Genomic DNA, 17,159 nt, shown 5'->3' with positions numbered 1-17,159 from the left:
TTGATGGATCAACCGCTCTGACATGAACATCCGAACACGCAAAGCTTGTGCATCCCTCATCATGCTCATTATTTGTTCTAATTGGAATGAAAGAAATGCACGAGTCTTTCGCATCAAGCCTTCTTGGCCAACAATCTTGCACAACGATATGAAGCTTAAAGCTTCTCTTTGTATGGCCGTGGGCGGCAAAAAAACTAGGGAGCATCATACCAGAAGATGTCCGGGCTTGTAACGAAAACACTCTATTCCCTTCGCAGTTAATACATGTGGCAAATCTTTTGCCACGTTTCAAAAAAAACTATGATTATATTAGGATCATATGACGTTATGATCTGACAATTCCCGTTCCACCCCCACCTCGAGTATACAGTCTTGAGCACCTTTTGCGAAATTACGAAAAGTGATTTTACACCTAATGTGGCTGCTATAACATTCCAACCTTGTGACTTTCATCAAAAACTAGATGGTAAGGGGCAACCCACTGCGCCGACTACAGCTACTTTTGGCAACACGCATTCGTCTGTGTTTTAGACGTGGACATGGTCGCGTCCGCACCCGCGCCATCCTCGACCGCGGCCGTGTACAATGTCCGCACGGCTTCGCAATGGGGGCATTCCAGAAGAGTTCCCAAGGACACAAACGCCTCCACAGACACGGCCTACGAGTCCCTGCATTGAGATTGAGAGAGAAGGTGAGGATCACAAGGATCATCAAAGAGTTGAGTATCATGTTGACCACCACTATGTGGTTCACCCACATGCACAAAGGCACTTAGCCTGCACCCACGTGCGCAACAAAAACACTTGATTTTATTCGTTTTATAGGCTATGTGTGGATTGTTAAATTTTATTTGTTGTGGATCATGTTGGCTTGTTGAATTGTTGTGTGCTATATTTATTGTTGAATGATCTGCTTGCATGGATTTGGGGAGGAGGAATGTGGGGTGTCGTTGCCCTGCGGACAAATGGAGCTTGGGCGGCTGTTGTCCGCAAACAAATGGGGCCAAATTTGATGTTTATGGTTGGACATGCTCTTATGTGTCACAGAAAAGTATTGCTACAACATAATTTAGTGAGTACTGAGGATAACCAATTGCAAATCGTAATAGGAAGCTCAGCTGATGAATAATGGGTTAAATCCTGTAAATTGTGGAACCCTATTTGGTTGTCGATTAGATCATTATCATACTTTACCAGCCTTGTTCGCCTCGTCTTCCTCTAAGACATTAAAGAGTCTATAATGCCTGGAAATAGCGAAGCTCACACTTTTCCTCCACAAGAATTTGTAATATAACAGTGTATACAGAATCAGAAAAATCCAGATAAGAGTAGATTTAAAATATTAAGAGTAATAATATGATATAGCTTGGATTTTAATGCAACAGATAGATCATAAGTGACAATGGCAATTGGCAACAAGCAAACTTACCTTTTAATGGCATACATAAATGTTCCTTCAGTACAGAGTACATTTACAACACGTAGTAGACAGAGATCATTGTGAGAATGGGATGTTTATACCACTCTAATAGCTGATAAGGATTCCATCGATGCAGTGTAAACATCACACATTAGTAAAAAGTCGATGAAGTGATAGTTTTGGAACCTGTTTGAGTAAAATATCAGAAGGGATTCAGTTGAGGCAAAAGATGTTGAAGCAATCTTGTCCGTTGCGCAAACATAATGATTAAATAGTTAATTGCAACAAATCATATTCAGAAACAAATGAAGTAGATAATGAAACGCTAAAGATCAGAAGGTACTTTTAAGGTAAATTATGTATCAAAAACAAACAATGATTTAGATAGTAAAGAGATCAAGCAATGCTCATGTGTTGGGCAACAGGGATTATCAGCAATTAAGAAAACCAAGTAAAGGAGTTGGTGTATCTAAGTGAATGGCGGAGTTACCCAAAAAAACATTATATTTCGGTATCGAAGCCCAGTTCCTCATTGACTTATGCACAACCTCTGAAGTTGAAGGCGAGAAGTAATTAGGAGAATAACATGTCAGTCATTACTCCATCTTCTATCTTGTTCTCTCAGACTAAAAATGTGGAGATGTCCATGTCTTTTTCAATTACATTGGGGAAAACAAACTCTTATTCTAGCAAACTAAAACTAAACCCACTAAATGCTTATCAGAGGTGCATAAATCTGAATACTGATACCAAAATAATTTGAGTGAGTGCTCAATTCTTCTTGCATCTTATTCTAGTGAACCGACTAAAAGCCTATCCTAGTTGCAGAATATGAATGCTAATACCAAAATACTTGAGTGCTCAGTTCTTCCATTAGGTTCCATGCTATGCTATCAGATGCACTTTGTAATTTTAGAGGTAAAAAAAAAATGCCCGCCTGCAAGATGTAGTTACTAATTGGTGTTACATATAGCTCAATAGACCAAAAGCTGATCAGATTGCAGAAATTTGAATGCCTATATGAAAATACTTTGAGTGAGTGCTCAGTTCTTTCATTAGGTCCCATCTGCTGCGCTTGGCGCATGCTCCGACTACGCCAAACATCCGTGAGGCACAGCTTGCTGCCGACAGCCGCCAAGCCATACCTCCACCCCCAGTTCTGCCACACCACCTTGGAGCATCGCCAGCCCACCATCCCAGGCACCATCACCCGTCGTCCAACCTCCCTCCCTGGCCAGGGGAGGAGAGGGGGACTTGAATCTGGGCCTGCTCCTGGAGAGATGGAACAGGGGAGCTGGACTCTGCAGTGCTGGGCAAGAAGGTCCAGCAAGGCAGGCGATGGCACGAGGGCCGAGGGGAGCAGGTGGTGAAGACGTCGGAGGTGGTGGTGGTGAGGACATCGGTGGAGGTGGTGAGGACGCTGGAAGTGGTGGTGGATGGCGGCGCCTTGAAACGGCGGCCAGGGGGAGGGGGGGGGGGGGGGGAGCAAACATGAAAGCAAGATAAAAGTGAGTTTCCACCGGCTGAAGGCTGCCTATCTTGCTGAGAAGCTGGGCCAGAACACTGTGGGGCCCAAGTGCCTGGGATGAAAGAGATGCTCATCCAGTAACAAAAACTTAGCTAGCCTGCTCAAGCTGTATGGTCCAGGTGGTTACACGTGACGATTTAAAAGTGCTTCTCACGGAGATGGCCTCAGGAGGCACCCAACAAGCCTGGCATAAACTTGGAGGAGATATCTACTGGGAAGTAAGAAATGAAACGAGACCAATTGTAAGCTTATGTTTACAATTAAAAGATGCACACCAAAACGGAGCCAGATTGATCAATCGAAAGCTGAGATAAGCTTACATTACAACATTAACATGTTTTGACTCAAGCAAAGCTATTTGCCAAGTTTGACTTCAGGTAATGTGCAAGCATAGGGCTACTTGCATAATCCAGATGGAGCTACAAAGGTCTGTGGTCTTGAGCCTTTTAGGGCAGAAAATACAGGCCCACACGAGAAATTCAAATGTGTGATATATATCATCTAATTTGTCATGTGAACAAACCATTGGAAATATTAACAAAACTATCATGTGTAGAGTTTGTTCAATCTGACTCTGAACATAAGTCATTTACTATCTTGCAAGACAATACTTTATACTGCCCTAGTGTCACATCTGCCAAGTTGTCTTCAGGTAATGTGCAAGCATCGGGCTACTTGCATAATCCAGATGGAGCTAAAAAAGTCTATGGTCTTGAGCCCTTGAGGGCAGAAAATATAGTCCCACTCGAGAAATTAAAATGTGTGATATATGTTATCTAATTTGTCACGTGTGCAAACCAATTGGTAATATTTAACATAACTATCATGTCTGGAGTTTGATCAATCTGACTATGAACATAAGTCATTTACTATCTTGCAAGACAATAGTTTATACTGCCCTCTAGTGTCACATTTGGTTTAACCACACGAACTTCCACTATGGGCTTGAATTTTGTCAAATGTGCCAATACTTACTCTATAAAATAACACCTGAATATGCTTACACCATCTACTTCCTTCCTTTTGGCCTTTCGAACTTGATTCAAAACTTAAGTCTTTGTACGATCCCAGTGCCACTTTTGCTCATGTGGTTCCAACTTAATCCCTCATAAATTGCACCAAGAATTGAACCTATATCTCTAGCATGAATATATTTGGGAGGAAAAAGGGAATTATAGATATAAATGAAGGGTAACATTGGCATTCACCTACATCCTTAGTTCTTCTGGCTAACACTAAAATACCTACAATTTGGATCGGAGGAAACAGTGATCATCTAATGGAGCATGACAGCACTTTCATCCCAAGGAAAATTTGCATTGTATTGTGTCATATGTGCCCTATAGAGCACAAACATATCCAGTCCTCAGATCTTTAACTATAAATATGTCCAATTATCTAAAGCACGGCATGATGAAAGTTTGTTATAGAGCAACAAAAAGGAAAGTTATCAGTTGTCGGCTTACAAAGAATATACTTGGATCAGAATGTTCCTATGGTTCCAAAACAGAAGCCATCAGTGTCCTCCCAGTCCAAAGGTGACTTAATCTGTCACAAAAATGGATCTCCTGAAAACTACTGACTGAAGACTTAAGTGGTAAATCATTGAAAACCCTGTCACCACAGAACTCTTTACAAAAAGGAAGATAAACCTACATTTCAGCATCATTTGAAAAACAAAGTGGTTGAAGATTAACCTCGTATTATTTATTACCTGCTAACTAAGCCATCTTCTTACTGGCTGCCTAATGATCACATTCGAATCTGTCAAAACATCCAATCTCCTTGCCACTGTTCTTTAGGTCCCATTATCATAGAAGCATAATGAACATCACAACCACCACTTACAATGGCTCTCTTCCTTCTGATTCTACTTGTGCATAATCATATACTTCATCTTCCTCTGACCCCTCCATATCTCTTTCCTCAATATTTGTGTCAACTTTGGCACCCCTGTGAATTGCATTTGCCCTCTCTTTCTGCAGCATCTCATTCCTCCTCCTCAACTCCTCCAAATACTTCTTATGGCCCTCATCCATGATTGCCACGAACCTCTCCTTCAGCTCAATCATAGGATCCCTATCCACAAGCTCTCCATTTTCGTCATACGCCTCCCTCAATATCACCGTCTTAATGCCACCCTTCAATGAAACATAGAATATCCCCGGGTGTCTCGTGAACGCGTTAGAGAACGCATTCGATAGCCTAAACTCATCACAGAACTTCCCTATGATTGGCACCGCCATCCTCCTTTCAACTGACAAGGACAATACCTCATGTAAAACACCAATCAACCTCTTCTCTGCCTCTGGTGATGCCGGGTGAAGCCCGAAAGTGTCGGCATATGGTGACACATACGGCAGATCAAGCCAATCCCTCACCCACTCCCTCATCTCCTTCTTGAGGTAGAACCCCTTTGGCAATTTGACTGTAAAGTTGGGCCTCGGCCGTATGCCAACAACATCGGCCTCCCTGTCCGCCCTCAATTCAATCGCGGACTTCGCGAGTCGGTCGTCCCAGGAGGCGAGCTCCAGGAACGCGTCGCCGGACGCGTCCGGCCCTGGGTCGCCGACGAGGCGGAAGAGATCGGGGTGCCTCGGGACCAGCGAGACCAAGAAGTCGTCCGGGAGGCCGAAGACGCGCTTGGCAGCAGCAATCTTTGCGACCGGCAGCGCGCGCGTGGAGGACATCATGAGGAGCTTGGCGAGCCTGGCGGCGAGGAGCGGGGAGTGGGCGGCCTGGAGGCGGGATGCGAATTCGAGGAAGGAGGCGAGCTGCGGGGACGGGGAGGCGACGGGGTCGGGGGGAGGGGAAACGGAGAGGAGCGTGGGGTACCGGCGGAGGAAGGTTGCGACGTGGACCGGGAGGCGGATGCGCTGGCGGCGCTTGGAAAGGTAGCGGAGGAGGAGGCGGCGGCCGGGGGAGAGGAGCACCTCGCGGACGAGGCGGGACGCTTGGTGGAAGCGTCGGTCGCGGTCGATGGACGCGTCCAGGACCGCGTCCCGGCGCCACGGGACCTTCAAGGAAGATATGCGGCGGGCCGGGGGAATGAAGCGGAGGCGGTGGGCGGCGGCGGCCGCCGCCCGGAGGAGCATTTGTGGTGGGGGGTTTACGGTGGTTTCGTGCGGGAAGGTAGGAGAGACCGAGAGAGTGAGGAACTGATTTCTAAACCAGCTATACGCTTCCCTGCCCAGTTTACGGACTTCTCAAGTACGTGTCTGAGGCAACTTCAAAAAGGAATTGGTTTAAAGGATTTATAAGAACTTTTGGAGGATAAAAATTCTTAGGATTTTTTCCCTACATTGGTTGTATGATTCATAGAATTGAATCCTATAGGAATGTTTTTTTCTCAGAAATCTATTACATTTCATTAGAAAATTCCCATCAACTCCTCTTTCAAAACACATTTCATTTTTTTTTGTAGTGCGATCAAACACACTTTGGTGCAAAATCCGGTATGATCTGATTGGACATGCCACTGGAATCATGTATTTTCCTATTCATGTGTGTTTGTTGATCAAAGAAGGGAAGACGAACGACATAGATTTACTAACTAAAAATGTCGGGAAGGAAGGATATAGATTCACTAAGGGGCTTCAACAGAAAGCGGAAAACAAATCTACATGTGGGCCATAGCCAATGGTTCTTATGAAATCCTTTGAATAAATAAGCCCCACCTTATCTGTTTAGTTAATAGGAAATTCATAGGAATCTTAGGTTCTCTTTGAATTGAAGAAAAATTATTAAAAAAGGTTAGGCCTCCTTTAATTTACTGAAATTTCGTAGGAATTTTACAGGATAGGACTTCTGTAGGAAGTTCCCTTCTAGAACCCTTTTGGTTTGCTGATATACAATAATATTTGTATACAAAATTGATTCACATATTTCATATTTCAGAGAAAAGAAATTAACTTGGACTCGATGGAGAAAATCCTAGCGTGTGAACCAAATGAAATCTCTTTTCTTGTTCGTAATCATAGGATCTAAGATACATGTCATCTCACTTCTTATAGTTTTTATATTCCTATGAACTAAAGGAAGCCGTTAAGTGCTCTTATTGAAAAAAAATGTGGAAGCCCTTGGGTTCATAGGGTTGGGGTCACCAAATTCCATGAAATCCATTTATGTGCTCCACGTTCCATAGGAATTTAACACGATTCCAAACCTCATTTTAGGGCCTCTTTGGTTCGCTGGAATAGGAAAAACGTGGGAATTGGATGTCATGTCATGTTGAATCCTAAAGGAACTAACAACACATGGGTTTATTGTAGATGTTTTATTGCACCACAAAAAGGGGAAATTTTCCTGAAGGATTAGGTGTATATCATAGTTGGCATTGAAACAGTGGAAATTTTGCATGAGCTCGAACCCAATAGAAAGTTCCCAATGAAATTGCATACAAAGTAGGCCATACAGAAAAATCTTATGGTTTTTGTTCCTACAAACCAAACATGCTACACCAAGAAAAACTTCCAGGGAATACAACCCGCAAAATTCCTATAAAATTCATTTGAACCACACAAACCTCTTATGTGTTCTCTAATACTATAGGATTTCATGATACGTGACATCTAAATCTTACGCTTTCCTATTCATGTATTTTAAAGTTCCTGCTATCCAAAGAGATCTTTAGAGGATTATGTTCCTTAGGAATTTTTCCTATAGAGCTTGTGGTTTGTAGGAATATAAACCATAGGAATTATTCTAATGGTCTTCTTTACTTGCAATCCCAAAGGAAAATTTTAGGTCCAACTACATGGAAATTTTCCTCTCCCTGACAACTATGACATGCATCTAATCTTATCTTATATAAAAATAAAAGTTCCTGCACTTTAAATGTGGTGCAACCAAACAACTTCTATTACAGATTCTCATGTTTTCAGTTCCTATAGGATCAGTGTGACATGTCATCCTAATCATGTGTTTTTCCTATTATTGTTTTTTTAGAATCCAGCATTTTTAGGTGGATAAAACTTTTCCTATGAGTGCAAATAAATCCCGTACAAAAGTCCTTATAGATTGCAATCCTGCGAATCATACAACCCATGTAGCAAAATTCTGAGAATTATAATCCTCCCAAACAAAATAAAAATCCGTTGAATCAAAGAGCCTACAGGCTACAGGGCAGCTAAGGGCATGTGTAAGTTCACCGTATTAATCTTGGCGGATGCTTTTACACTGTACACAAACACAATTGTATTACAAAGGAAGCCTCCAAGTAGCTCAAATAAATCACAAGTGTACAGGGGAATAATGCTCTTGTACATGATTTTCACAGCTGCACATGTCATGGTGAATTCGCTGCCTCTAAACTACACCAAAACAGTGTTTGCTACTCTGTACCAACTACATGGATATGGAATGGGGATCCGCGGCATAGAATAGGTTCATCTGGGGACTCTGCCTTTGCCCGAGCACGAAGAACATCCGTGGCGTCAATTATAACAGAAGAAGATTGCAGCGAGTAGTCTCCAGGGACTAGGAAGTAGACAGAGAAAGGATGTACCACCTCCTGCAATGGTGGAACCTCCAACTGTATGTCGTTAAGAACACCTACACAGAAAAAGGAACTTGTCAGTGTAGAACAGATGCTGAATAATGTAAAAACAATACTATTCCTGAACACAGATAATGGTAAAGAAAGAAAATGGGCTATTATACAAATAAGTGAATTACCAGCCCAGAGGACGGTTGCACTGTTTTCTTCGAAGCAATTTTCTCCTGCAACATCTTTGCATGAAATGCTGAGGTTCATCTGAATAATTTCCTTCGTGTTGTTCCGAATTTGAACTTCCATATGGGTCATTTTATGAGCTGATATAGGATCTTTACACCTCAGAACATTCTCACCGGCAGACGGACCAACATTCTCATCAGTAGAATGGTTGGAATCATTAACAGGCTTGGCATCCTTAGCAAGTCTAAAGCTAAATGTCAAGGGATCAGGCAACAATATGTCCAATATAGACGCTTGTAATGCTGCCTGAATAGCATCTTTGATATTCAGCTCTCCGGAGCTATTTCTCCCAGAATGCCACCTCACTTTTATTTTTGAAATCAAGTTGCTGATAGAAGCGTTCAACTCTGCCTTGGCATTCTTTTCTGCTATGGTGGCAGCTTGGGACCCAAGTAGCTCATCGCTTCCGTTTTCCTTTACAAAGAAGGAAGCATCAAGAACAGGTAATTTGAAGTGCTCAAGTGGTATGAGAACCCTGGCAGAATAGTCACGGTCAATTCTGGTTTTGTGACAGGCCACATCAGCAGTGTTATCTTCTGGAACACTAGTCCCATCCAAATGTACAGAAACATCGACATCAAAAACAACATCCGTAGGGTTGAAAAGCTCGAGTTCCAGAAGGCGGAGGCCCCAACTTCCTTTATAGGGATCAATCTTCAATAAGCTAATGTCATTATGCAACATATTACTTTCATCACTTGTATTATCTTTTCCACTGACAGGTCGCAAGTGTGCTTCACTAAACCGGGCAGGTATTTCCATGGATAACAGGCGTGCTCTTACCAGGCACATGCCCTGTACAACACAGATATTTAATGGAACAGCAAGGCGTCTTCCAGGTGGGAGAGAAACCTCACCATTACCTTTGGCCGCTGAAGGACCTGGAGTAACAGAAAGTAGAAATTTAGTCTCAAACGAAACCATGAAACAAAAGTTATGAGGATATCTACAACAGGTCACAAAGACAAATCTTCTCCACATGCCATCTGTATATGTTCACAGTAGTAAAGTAGTAGGTCAATGGTAAACATGATTACTAATTTAAGGAAGCAAGCACTACAAAGAAAACATCAAATCAAGGTTGTTCGCCCATAACAAGTGACAGAGGGAAACTAGCAATTACATGGATTTACTTGTTTATATCATGCCTTAGTCATTTGGTGAGGACGATTTATGTGTTCTGATGGTATATAAAGTAGTATGAGTGCACTGGAGTGGAAAGATGTTCATTTGAGTAACTTTGATTTCACACATATTAAAGGATGACAGAGAATATAGAAGATTTAGAATCCTGCAACCCACCAGCATAGTGAATATTCAAAAAGGGATTGATTCCTTCTCTTGCTATTCTCCTTGGATTTGCAGGAGATCTGCTACCATCTGCTTCCAAATCTGCCAAGCTAAGATGCCAGGCTCTTAGTGTCACTTTAAATGTAACTTCTCCACCTGGTTTTATCGGAAGTGCAGACTTCCATGTACTATGGGCAATTGAAATAACAGAATCCTGGTTCTTCCCGGATAATGCAATATTTGCTTCTTCAACTGGCACAGTTCCAGCATTTGTCAGCGTAATTAAAACATCACGAATTTCACCTTCATATAGAAGAATAGAACCATCTCCACCCACAACGTTGGCAACTAATAAAGGAAGGGGAGGAACAATAGAAATGCTGGGGAAGTTAACACTCTTAAACTTGCTAGAGCCACAGCATCTGAAAGGATCAGAAAGAACAAGCCCTTGTGCAGCTCCAAGGAGCAAACTGTCAACCTCTTTGAATAGGTGTTCTGTAATAACACCAAAACTGTGGACAATGCATCCAGGAATCGATACTTGTCCAACCTTTGTTGGAATTCCAGATAGCAGAACCAATTTGGAGGTGTTTGGTGGAAGATTAACAGTAACCGGAAAGGCATCAAAATTTCCTGAATGAACAGAGAGGTAAATGCTCTCAACAACTAAGTCAAAGCTGCAGGGGTTTGCTAGCTCTATCATAACTTGGACTGGTTCTCCAACAATCCAATTTATCTCTTGTTTGCTAGTCCCAGATGTGCCCCCCTTGGTGAAAGGTGTATAAATAAAAGGTCCAGAAGGACCGGCACCAATCCACCACTCCTTTTTATGTGGGTTGCGCTTTACTATGTCTCTTTGTGAAGGATGAAATGGTAAAGAATGTAACCTGAAAAAACAAGGAAATGAAAATAAGTCATCGAAAACATATACACAAGCAGATTTTGTGAGAAGCTTCTTTCTGAAACAGATGACATTTTTTGAAAGTGTACGCGCACTTTTCTATCTTTGACAACTAGCATATATAGCTTCTTTCTGAAACAGATGACATTTTTGGGAAGTGTACTCCAACTTTTCTATCTTTGACAACATATAGCAAAGTAATTAGGTTGACTAAGTAAAAATGGTCCCGTTAGAGCTGTCGTGAACAATACTTTCATAATATAATATTTTTATTATTAGTACTAGTATGTTAATAAAAAAGTAACAGCCAAAGTTGCATATTGGAGATCATGCCCATGTCCAAAAACTGCATCAATTTACAAACAAATGGAGTAGTACTTATATCACCCAGGCTCTTTTTGGCATTGTGGTGGATTATGATAATCACATTGTCTAACCAGATTTTGCGTATTCTAGCATTTGGTTAACCAACTTTTTGATACTTATGTGGTAATGTTTCTGCAGCAGATTATTAAGTTCATCACATCACAGTTCAGCAAGCCTCGTTCTTGTTTTACGCGAACCATGGATTAAGAGTCCAAGGACTAGTCAAGACTAGTCTATGAGTCTCAACTCCAGGGCCGACTACACTTCAGTGTCGACTAGTCTATGAGTCGCAACTCCAGTGTCGATTAGTTATGCTTAGTCTATGAGTCTCAACCTTGGAACGACTTGTCGACTCGTAAACCTTGACGCGAACATGATAATACCAGAAAAACGATAAGTAACATGCCTGATAAAAGGAAGACATGGGTCGGCACAACGTGTGCCCCAAGGAAGCCTATCAGCAGAGTTTGAAAGAGAGCTTGCCAGCCCACTCTGACCAGCTGGGGTGATGAGTGGGTAAAATGATCGAAGAAGACGAGCCGCGGCGCTCCATGACGTGAGGGGATCCGCAGCGCGGATTGAAGACATCAATATCTCTCTTAGAACAACCATTTGAAGGGTACTCCATTGCGACTCAAACAATGATACAACAGACTGAGGGTGCGCTTTATCGGCATTGCTGTTGCTGGCACCGAGTTCCTTAAACAAACAAGGGGTTGCCAAGAAAACCATAAATACAACAGTTTGGTATATGGCATTGCCAATAAATCTAAACTAAGAAATTAACTGATCAAAATATTACGATAGTAAACATGGTCAGCTGTTTTAACATGTGGTTATGACAAGAATATCTAAATAGTCAAGGAAAGGTGTGTCTGTTTAATAGTACTTGTTAGCATCAGTTTTATAATCCGCATATTTTTTCCTAGTCAACACGGTGTTTATTCTAATAAGCTAACTACAAATTATATTTTCAGTCCACATTAATCCTACCTCAACCAAAGAACAAGATGATAAAAGAGAATACAAGTTAATAAAGGAAAGCGTTAAAGACGCTGCAATCAACTCTCAGCTGACTTGGCAAAGTGTACTTCCATCATAAAGAACGAAAGAAGCTGCAATCAACTCTCAGCTGACTTAGCAGAGTTTATTTCCATTTTACATTTCTAGAGATGCAAACTTGGAACCTTTAGGGTACCCTCCGACCCTTCTTAGTTCAACCAAACAAACTAAATTTTCAAAAATGATGTGAATTCTGAAAATTTAGTTCATTTAGTTGAACTAAGTAGGGTTGAAGGGTACCCTGAAAGTTCCAAATTTGCATCCCTATATATTCCTATCAGAATAGAGCAAACTTAGTTGGCAGGGTTTAAACTAAGAGCAAAGCAGCAGCCAAGAAATAAAAGAAGAAGGTATGTTAGAGAAGTTGAAAATAACCTACTACAAATACACAATGCAGTAAACATAATAAATAACAATTAATCAATCCTCAGCATACTACAAGTAAGTAACAAACTCACCTTCAGTGAAGCATGATCAGGTTTGCTAGTCTTCCTGCTTTGAACATGGTATGCATTTGTAGTCATTGTTAGAACCTGCATAGCACTCATAGCAGCATATGCATTGTCTTGCTGAAGGTACAACTGTGCAACTTGTCTTGAAAAAAATGCTGCCTTGCGTTTATACCCAAGAGAGCCAAATAGTCGCGCAATTTCAATATATAGTATCAACCGGTCACTGGCATCAATCAGAGCCTTAGCGCCATCTGCAGCACCCATTAATAAATCTGACACCTCCTTGGCAACTTCACGTCTAATAAAGAAAGACATAGCATTTTAATCAATAGTTTTATCCTAAGCACAGAATACATCATTCCATAATAGAGAATTAGAGATATCAGGTTTGCTCATTCCATAAGAATTAACTGCAAATCAGTCACAATAAAAGTAAACTGACTATGCAACTCATAGCTAAATGGGACAGCTCACCTGCACAAATATCTTGCCAACTTCAATGCAGCTTCAAGCTCAAAGCTCACAGGTGAAACTCTAAACAAGACATACAGCTCAGTGTTAGTGCGTTAAGTAAAATCACCAAGTAAAGAGCTCAATATAACATGCAACTGTTGGACCAGTTTCCAGTGTTGATGGAATACTAGTAAATACTACTCTAATAAACGAGCAAAAATAGGAAGGAAGGATAGAACAGAGAAACACTTTTTGAAGCCATCATGAATTTGTCAAAACCAGACAAAAAATAATGGCCGACTTTTTTTCAAAATAGCAAATGCCCTGGTGAAATAAACAAATAACTTTTTTGTATGGTTCCTTCAATGTATCAGCAGATCATAAAAAACGATACAATGAAAGTACTAAAATCTTCTCATATGTAATTCTTGAAAAGCAAAAGGGGTTCACTTTATGTAGAATGTAATAACTAAAAGCAAGATGTTCGTACATACTCCCTCCGTCCCATAATGTAAGACGTTTTTTGACACTAGTGTAGTGTCAAAAAACGCACTAGTGTCAAAAAACGTCTTACATTATGGGACGGAGGGAGTAGAAATTATCAAATTAAGAAAGATAACACGCCAATTCAATACCTTTGAGCATTATCTTGTAAAGTTGCTCTTCTGTACAGCTGGATAATGGTATAATAACGATACTTCACTTCATCTTCCAAAACAGGATCACTTTGGCCCATCATCCTATCAACCTGATTAATGCCCCAAAATCAGCCCCTAAACAGCTATAAGAATGATGTGAATTTCCAAAACTCGTAGGCATGAACACTCACCACTAATGCGCAGACACTACCTTCGAGTGCCCCAGCATGCCAGAATACATCCCCTGTCAATCTTGCAAGATCTATTGCTGTGGTGTAGTGTGCATTAGCATCAGCAGGTGATCCAGCCAATAAGCAATAATCTCCTATTATCTTTTGTGCACGGCCCAGCCTTCTTTTTTTGGCCTTGATCACCTAGAAAATATAGAAGTATATTGGCTTATATAAGCAATAGAATAGCGAGTCATTTACATCATCAACATACACTGGTCAAAATACTCGGAACACCTAAAGTATGAACCTCCTCTGAGCCAAGACTGGATTGTGAGTCCAAAGGTGTCTTTAGAATAGTTCCTGTGGATTCTGCCCGTAAGACCCATTTCTCAAACTCCATCAACAATGAAGCGGCAAGATCTTGGATCATTGTAAGCATATGAAGTTCCAGTGATTTCTGATCGGAAGGAGGGAACATAATAATGCCATCCTTCCTTTCCTCTAGCAACTACAAAAGACAACAATGCAAACATCAGTTAAAGTAGAGCAAGAAGCGGTAAAAAAAGGCAAGACTAGAAGGGTCATCACAACACTGGTGCAATCAGTAAAGTTTTAATTACACAGACCGACATTTCAAATTTAACCATCAGCACATCAACACTATATATTCTGCCTCTGAAGTAGCAGTAAATAATGTCATTCCTTCCATCCCGGTTACCTGGGTAAGTTCCAGGTGTCTTGGAATGGGTTTTTTAGCATGGTGATTTCCACCCTGGGGGTGGCTTGGGCCTTGAAATGCTAGTGGAACGAAACTAGACAATCGAACTAATTACCATCCCTCGAGCTAGAATTGGTGTATATTACTGTAGTTCATAAGTGTGGATTACATGATCACTTAGATCTCGGGTCAGTTTAATTGTAACAACCAAAGAGCAAGAGCCATAGGAATACTCGCCCAGTAGAGCGACTAGCAACCAAATGATGAACTGGATCACCCAGATGGGCGGCTGCTGAGCTGCGTGTGTCGATACAAACGGCGTACGTCATCCGGGGACAGAGGCTCGGGAGGAGATGCGATCGGGGCAGGCAGTACCTGCGCGTCGGTGGGGCAGAAGGCAAAGCAGCGGCTGGCGAGCGCGGAGGGGTAGGTGCGCGAGGCGTCGAGGAAGTCAGCGGCGACCCTGGCGAGGTCCGGGGAGGAGGGGAGGTGGCAGATGCCGACGACGGCGAGCACCTTGCGCGAGGACTGGAAGTCCTCCCAGGGCGAGGGCACGCAGCCGCCGAGCACGAACTTGAGGCGGAGGCAGCCCGTGTCCCAGGGCTGGTGCGAGAAGGGGCTCTTCTGGTGCTCCGAGTAGTAGGGGCGCAGCGAGGCGAGGTCGACGCGCGCGTGCGCCGCCACCAGAGCCGCGTAGTCCCGCAGGCACTGCGGCGGGATCGGCCCGCCCACCGGCAGCACCGCCACCCGGATGGCCGACCCGGACTCGATGCTCAGCCCGGGCTCCATTGGGGAGGGGGAGAGGGAGAGGGAGAGCTCGAGATCTGACGACGGAGCAGGTCGTGTGTCGGGGAGGTGGAGAAGGGAACAGAAATGTTTGCGCTGTCAGGCGAGATTTGATCCGTCGATCTAACTCGCCTCTCTGGGCCGCGACTGGAGGAGCTAGCGCTCTTGTCGGGCCATTATCGGTTGAATCTGCCACTGGCCCAGCCAGCCGAAAGCTTCTCACAGGGCCCTGGGTCAATATGGCTCACTGCCCCAACAAGACATTTCGCCCCCCTAAAATAAGTAGAGTTCTTTTTTACCAGCGCAACGTGCGATAAATCACAAGTGCACATACAGCCACGCGAGGTCGGTATCAAGACCGACCATTCCACATGATTCGTGCAGCTCTTATACATCAAGCTCGTATAATGAATCCCATCCACAGTATACAATTAGTATAGCTCGCGTATTACCTCCGACCTCGTCAGGAGATGGACCACAAGGCAGCCTCAGGCATTGAAGCAAGACGCGTGTTGATTACATGTCAGTCCCAAAGCCAGGAGATATTCCATATATTGTTTTATTTTCGTGCTCTATGCACTGCATGTATCTGGTAGAGCGATAGGTTATTATGCGAACTCTAATCACAGATACTCTGCCACATACAGGAAATACACCAACCAGCAGAGAGGGCATAAAGAACATGCAGCACAAGTCAAATGAGGTTGGTGTTAATGTTTCATTAAAACCGTAGCAGACCATTTCATAAGTGATCACCCTGGGCGTTCGGGTTTACCCGAACTTTAGGGTCGGGTAATTCGGGTTTTTCGAAATTCGGGTTTTCAAAAACAACTGCCGAAATATCTCTTAAAAAACTAAAACCCAAAATATCGTGTACCCAAATTTTCGGGTTTGGGTTCGGGTAATCCCAAATTTCCCAAACTGTGAACAAAGGTACTTACTGATGTGATTATTTTCCATAGTGGCATTTGCATCAGTACGGTTGTTACTCGCCTAAGTTAGATAGAAACAATGGCCTTTGCATCAGTACGACTGTTACTTGCCTCAAGCTGCTACAGAGCCATGCGCTTGCCAAATACAGAGTACATTTTGAGTAGTTTTTAGCAGGATACTTCAGCATGGAAAATGTCAATTTTTACCAGTATAACTCAGCATGACAAATGACACTTGTCAAGATCCTTCGTTGCTTCGAGTCATCGCGCTGACGATGCAACACCAGGGACGGGGACATGGGCCAGCGACCGGGAGTCCGGGATGGTGGGAAGGGACTACGGGCGGCGGGACGATGGAATGGGATGGAGGGACGGCGGCTGGCGGGACGACGGACGACGAGGCAGCGGGAGGACGGACGGTGGGACGACCGAGCGGTGATTGAGACCGGTGGTGACGGTGGGATTGGTGGGCTTACGGCGCCGACGGGCGACTTTGACGAGCAGGAGCAGCCGGGCAACCGGCAGGGCCGCAGGGGAGTGTGGCGGCTAGGGTAGGAATCGGGGAAGGGTGAGTGGGGAACGTGGGGAGGAGTTGGTGTCGGTGTGACGCTGTGTATTTACTATGGAGGAAGGCCTAAACTGGGCCAAGCTAAATGGGCTACCGAGTACATAGGTCAGAACTTTTGTCTTTGCTATTGAGGCTT

At 43.1% G+C, this 17,159-nt stretch overlaps 2 protein-coding genes across 5 annotated transcripts; both read right to left on the bottom strand.

Annotated features, from left to right (window-relative positions):
- Positions 1-4,469: 4,469 nt before the first annotated feature.
- LOC125538891 (Ubiquitin carboxyl-terminal hydrolase family protein) lies at positions 4,470-6,105 on the bottom strand. Of its 3 annotated transcripts, none has more exons than XM_048702210.2 (2): positions 4,662-6,105; positions 4,470-4,522 (listed from the first exon to the last, which is right to left on the bottom strand). In XM_048702210.2, exon 1 carries the CDS (start codon positions 6,040-6,042, stop codon positions 4,792-4,794), a length of 1,251 nt encoding a protein of 416 aa, XP_048558167.1. In that variant the 5' UTR covers positions 6,043-6,105; the 3' UTR covers positions 4,470-4,522; positions 4,662-4,791. The 3 variants fall into 3 exon arrangements, with proteins under 3 accessions (XP_048558167.1, XP_087400547.1, XP_048558166.1); XM_087544421.1 differs by having other exon boundaries at positions 4,470-4,515; XM_048702209.2 differs by having other exon boundaries at positions 4,470-4,495.
- A 1,979-nt stretch (positions 6,106-8,084) lies between these two features.
- On the bottom strand, positions 8,085-15,638 carry TRS120 (transport protein TRS120). Of its 2 annotated transcripts, none has more exons than XM_048702200.2 (10): positions 15,113-15,638; positions 14,291-14,527; positions 14,038-14,220; positions 13,844-13,956; positions 13,230-13,289; positions 12,762-13,053; positions 11,648-11,940; positions 9,987-10,861; positions 8,624-9,565; positions 8,085-8,500 (listed from the first exon to the last, which is right to left on the bottom strand). In XM_048702200.2, the coding sequence occupies exons 1-10, from the start codon at positions 15,524-15,526 to the stop codon at positions 8,280-8,282; spliced, it is 3,630 nt and encodes a 1,209-aa protein (XP_048558157.2). In that variant the 5' UTR covers positions 15,527-15,638; the 3' UTR covers positions 8,085-8,279. The 2 variants fall into 2 exon arrangements, with proteins under 2 accessions (XP_048558157.2, XP_048558158.2); XM_048702201.2 differs by having other exon boundaries at positions 14,327-14,527.
- Positions 15,639-17,159: the final 1,521 nt, after the last annotated feature.

The sequence above is a fragment of the Triticum urartu genome, chromosome 2A, assembly GCF_056163025.1.
Source record: "Triticum urartu cultivar PI428250 chromosome 2A, HENAU_Tu73, whole genome shotgun sequence".
Taxonomy (NCBI): Eukaryota; Viridiplantae; Streptophyta; class Magnoliopsida; order Poales; family Poaceae; genus Triticum; species Triticum urartu.
Note: the sequence above shows the minus strand (reverse complement) of the source record. Positions and strands in the feature narration are given on the sequence as shown.

Bases quoted from the DNA above. Each gene is read 5' to 3' on its own strand.
- LOC125538891 (XM_048702210.2), bottom strand. From the start codon at position 6,042: ATGCTCCTCCGGGCGGCGGCCGCCGCCGCCCACCGCCTCCGCTTCATT.
- TRS120 (XM_048702200.2), bottom strand. From the start codon at position 15,526: ATGGAGCCCGGGCTGAGCATCGAGTCCGGGTCGGCCATCCGGGTGGCG. The intron at 10,862-11,647 runs GCATGTTACTTA...TTGTTTTTTCAG, and splicing joins CCATGTCTTCCTTTTATCAG to GTTACATTCTTTACCATTTC. The intron at 8,501-8,623 runs GTAATTCACTTA...TTTTCTGTGTAG, and splicing joins TGCAACCGTCCTCTGGGCTG to GTGTTCTTAACGACATACAG.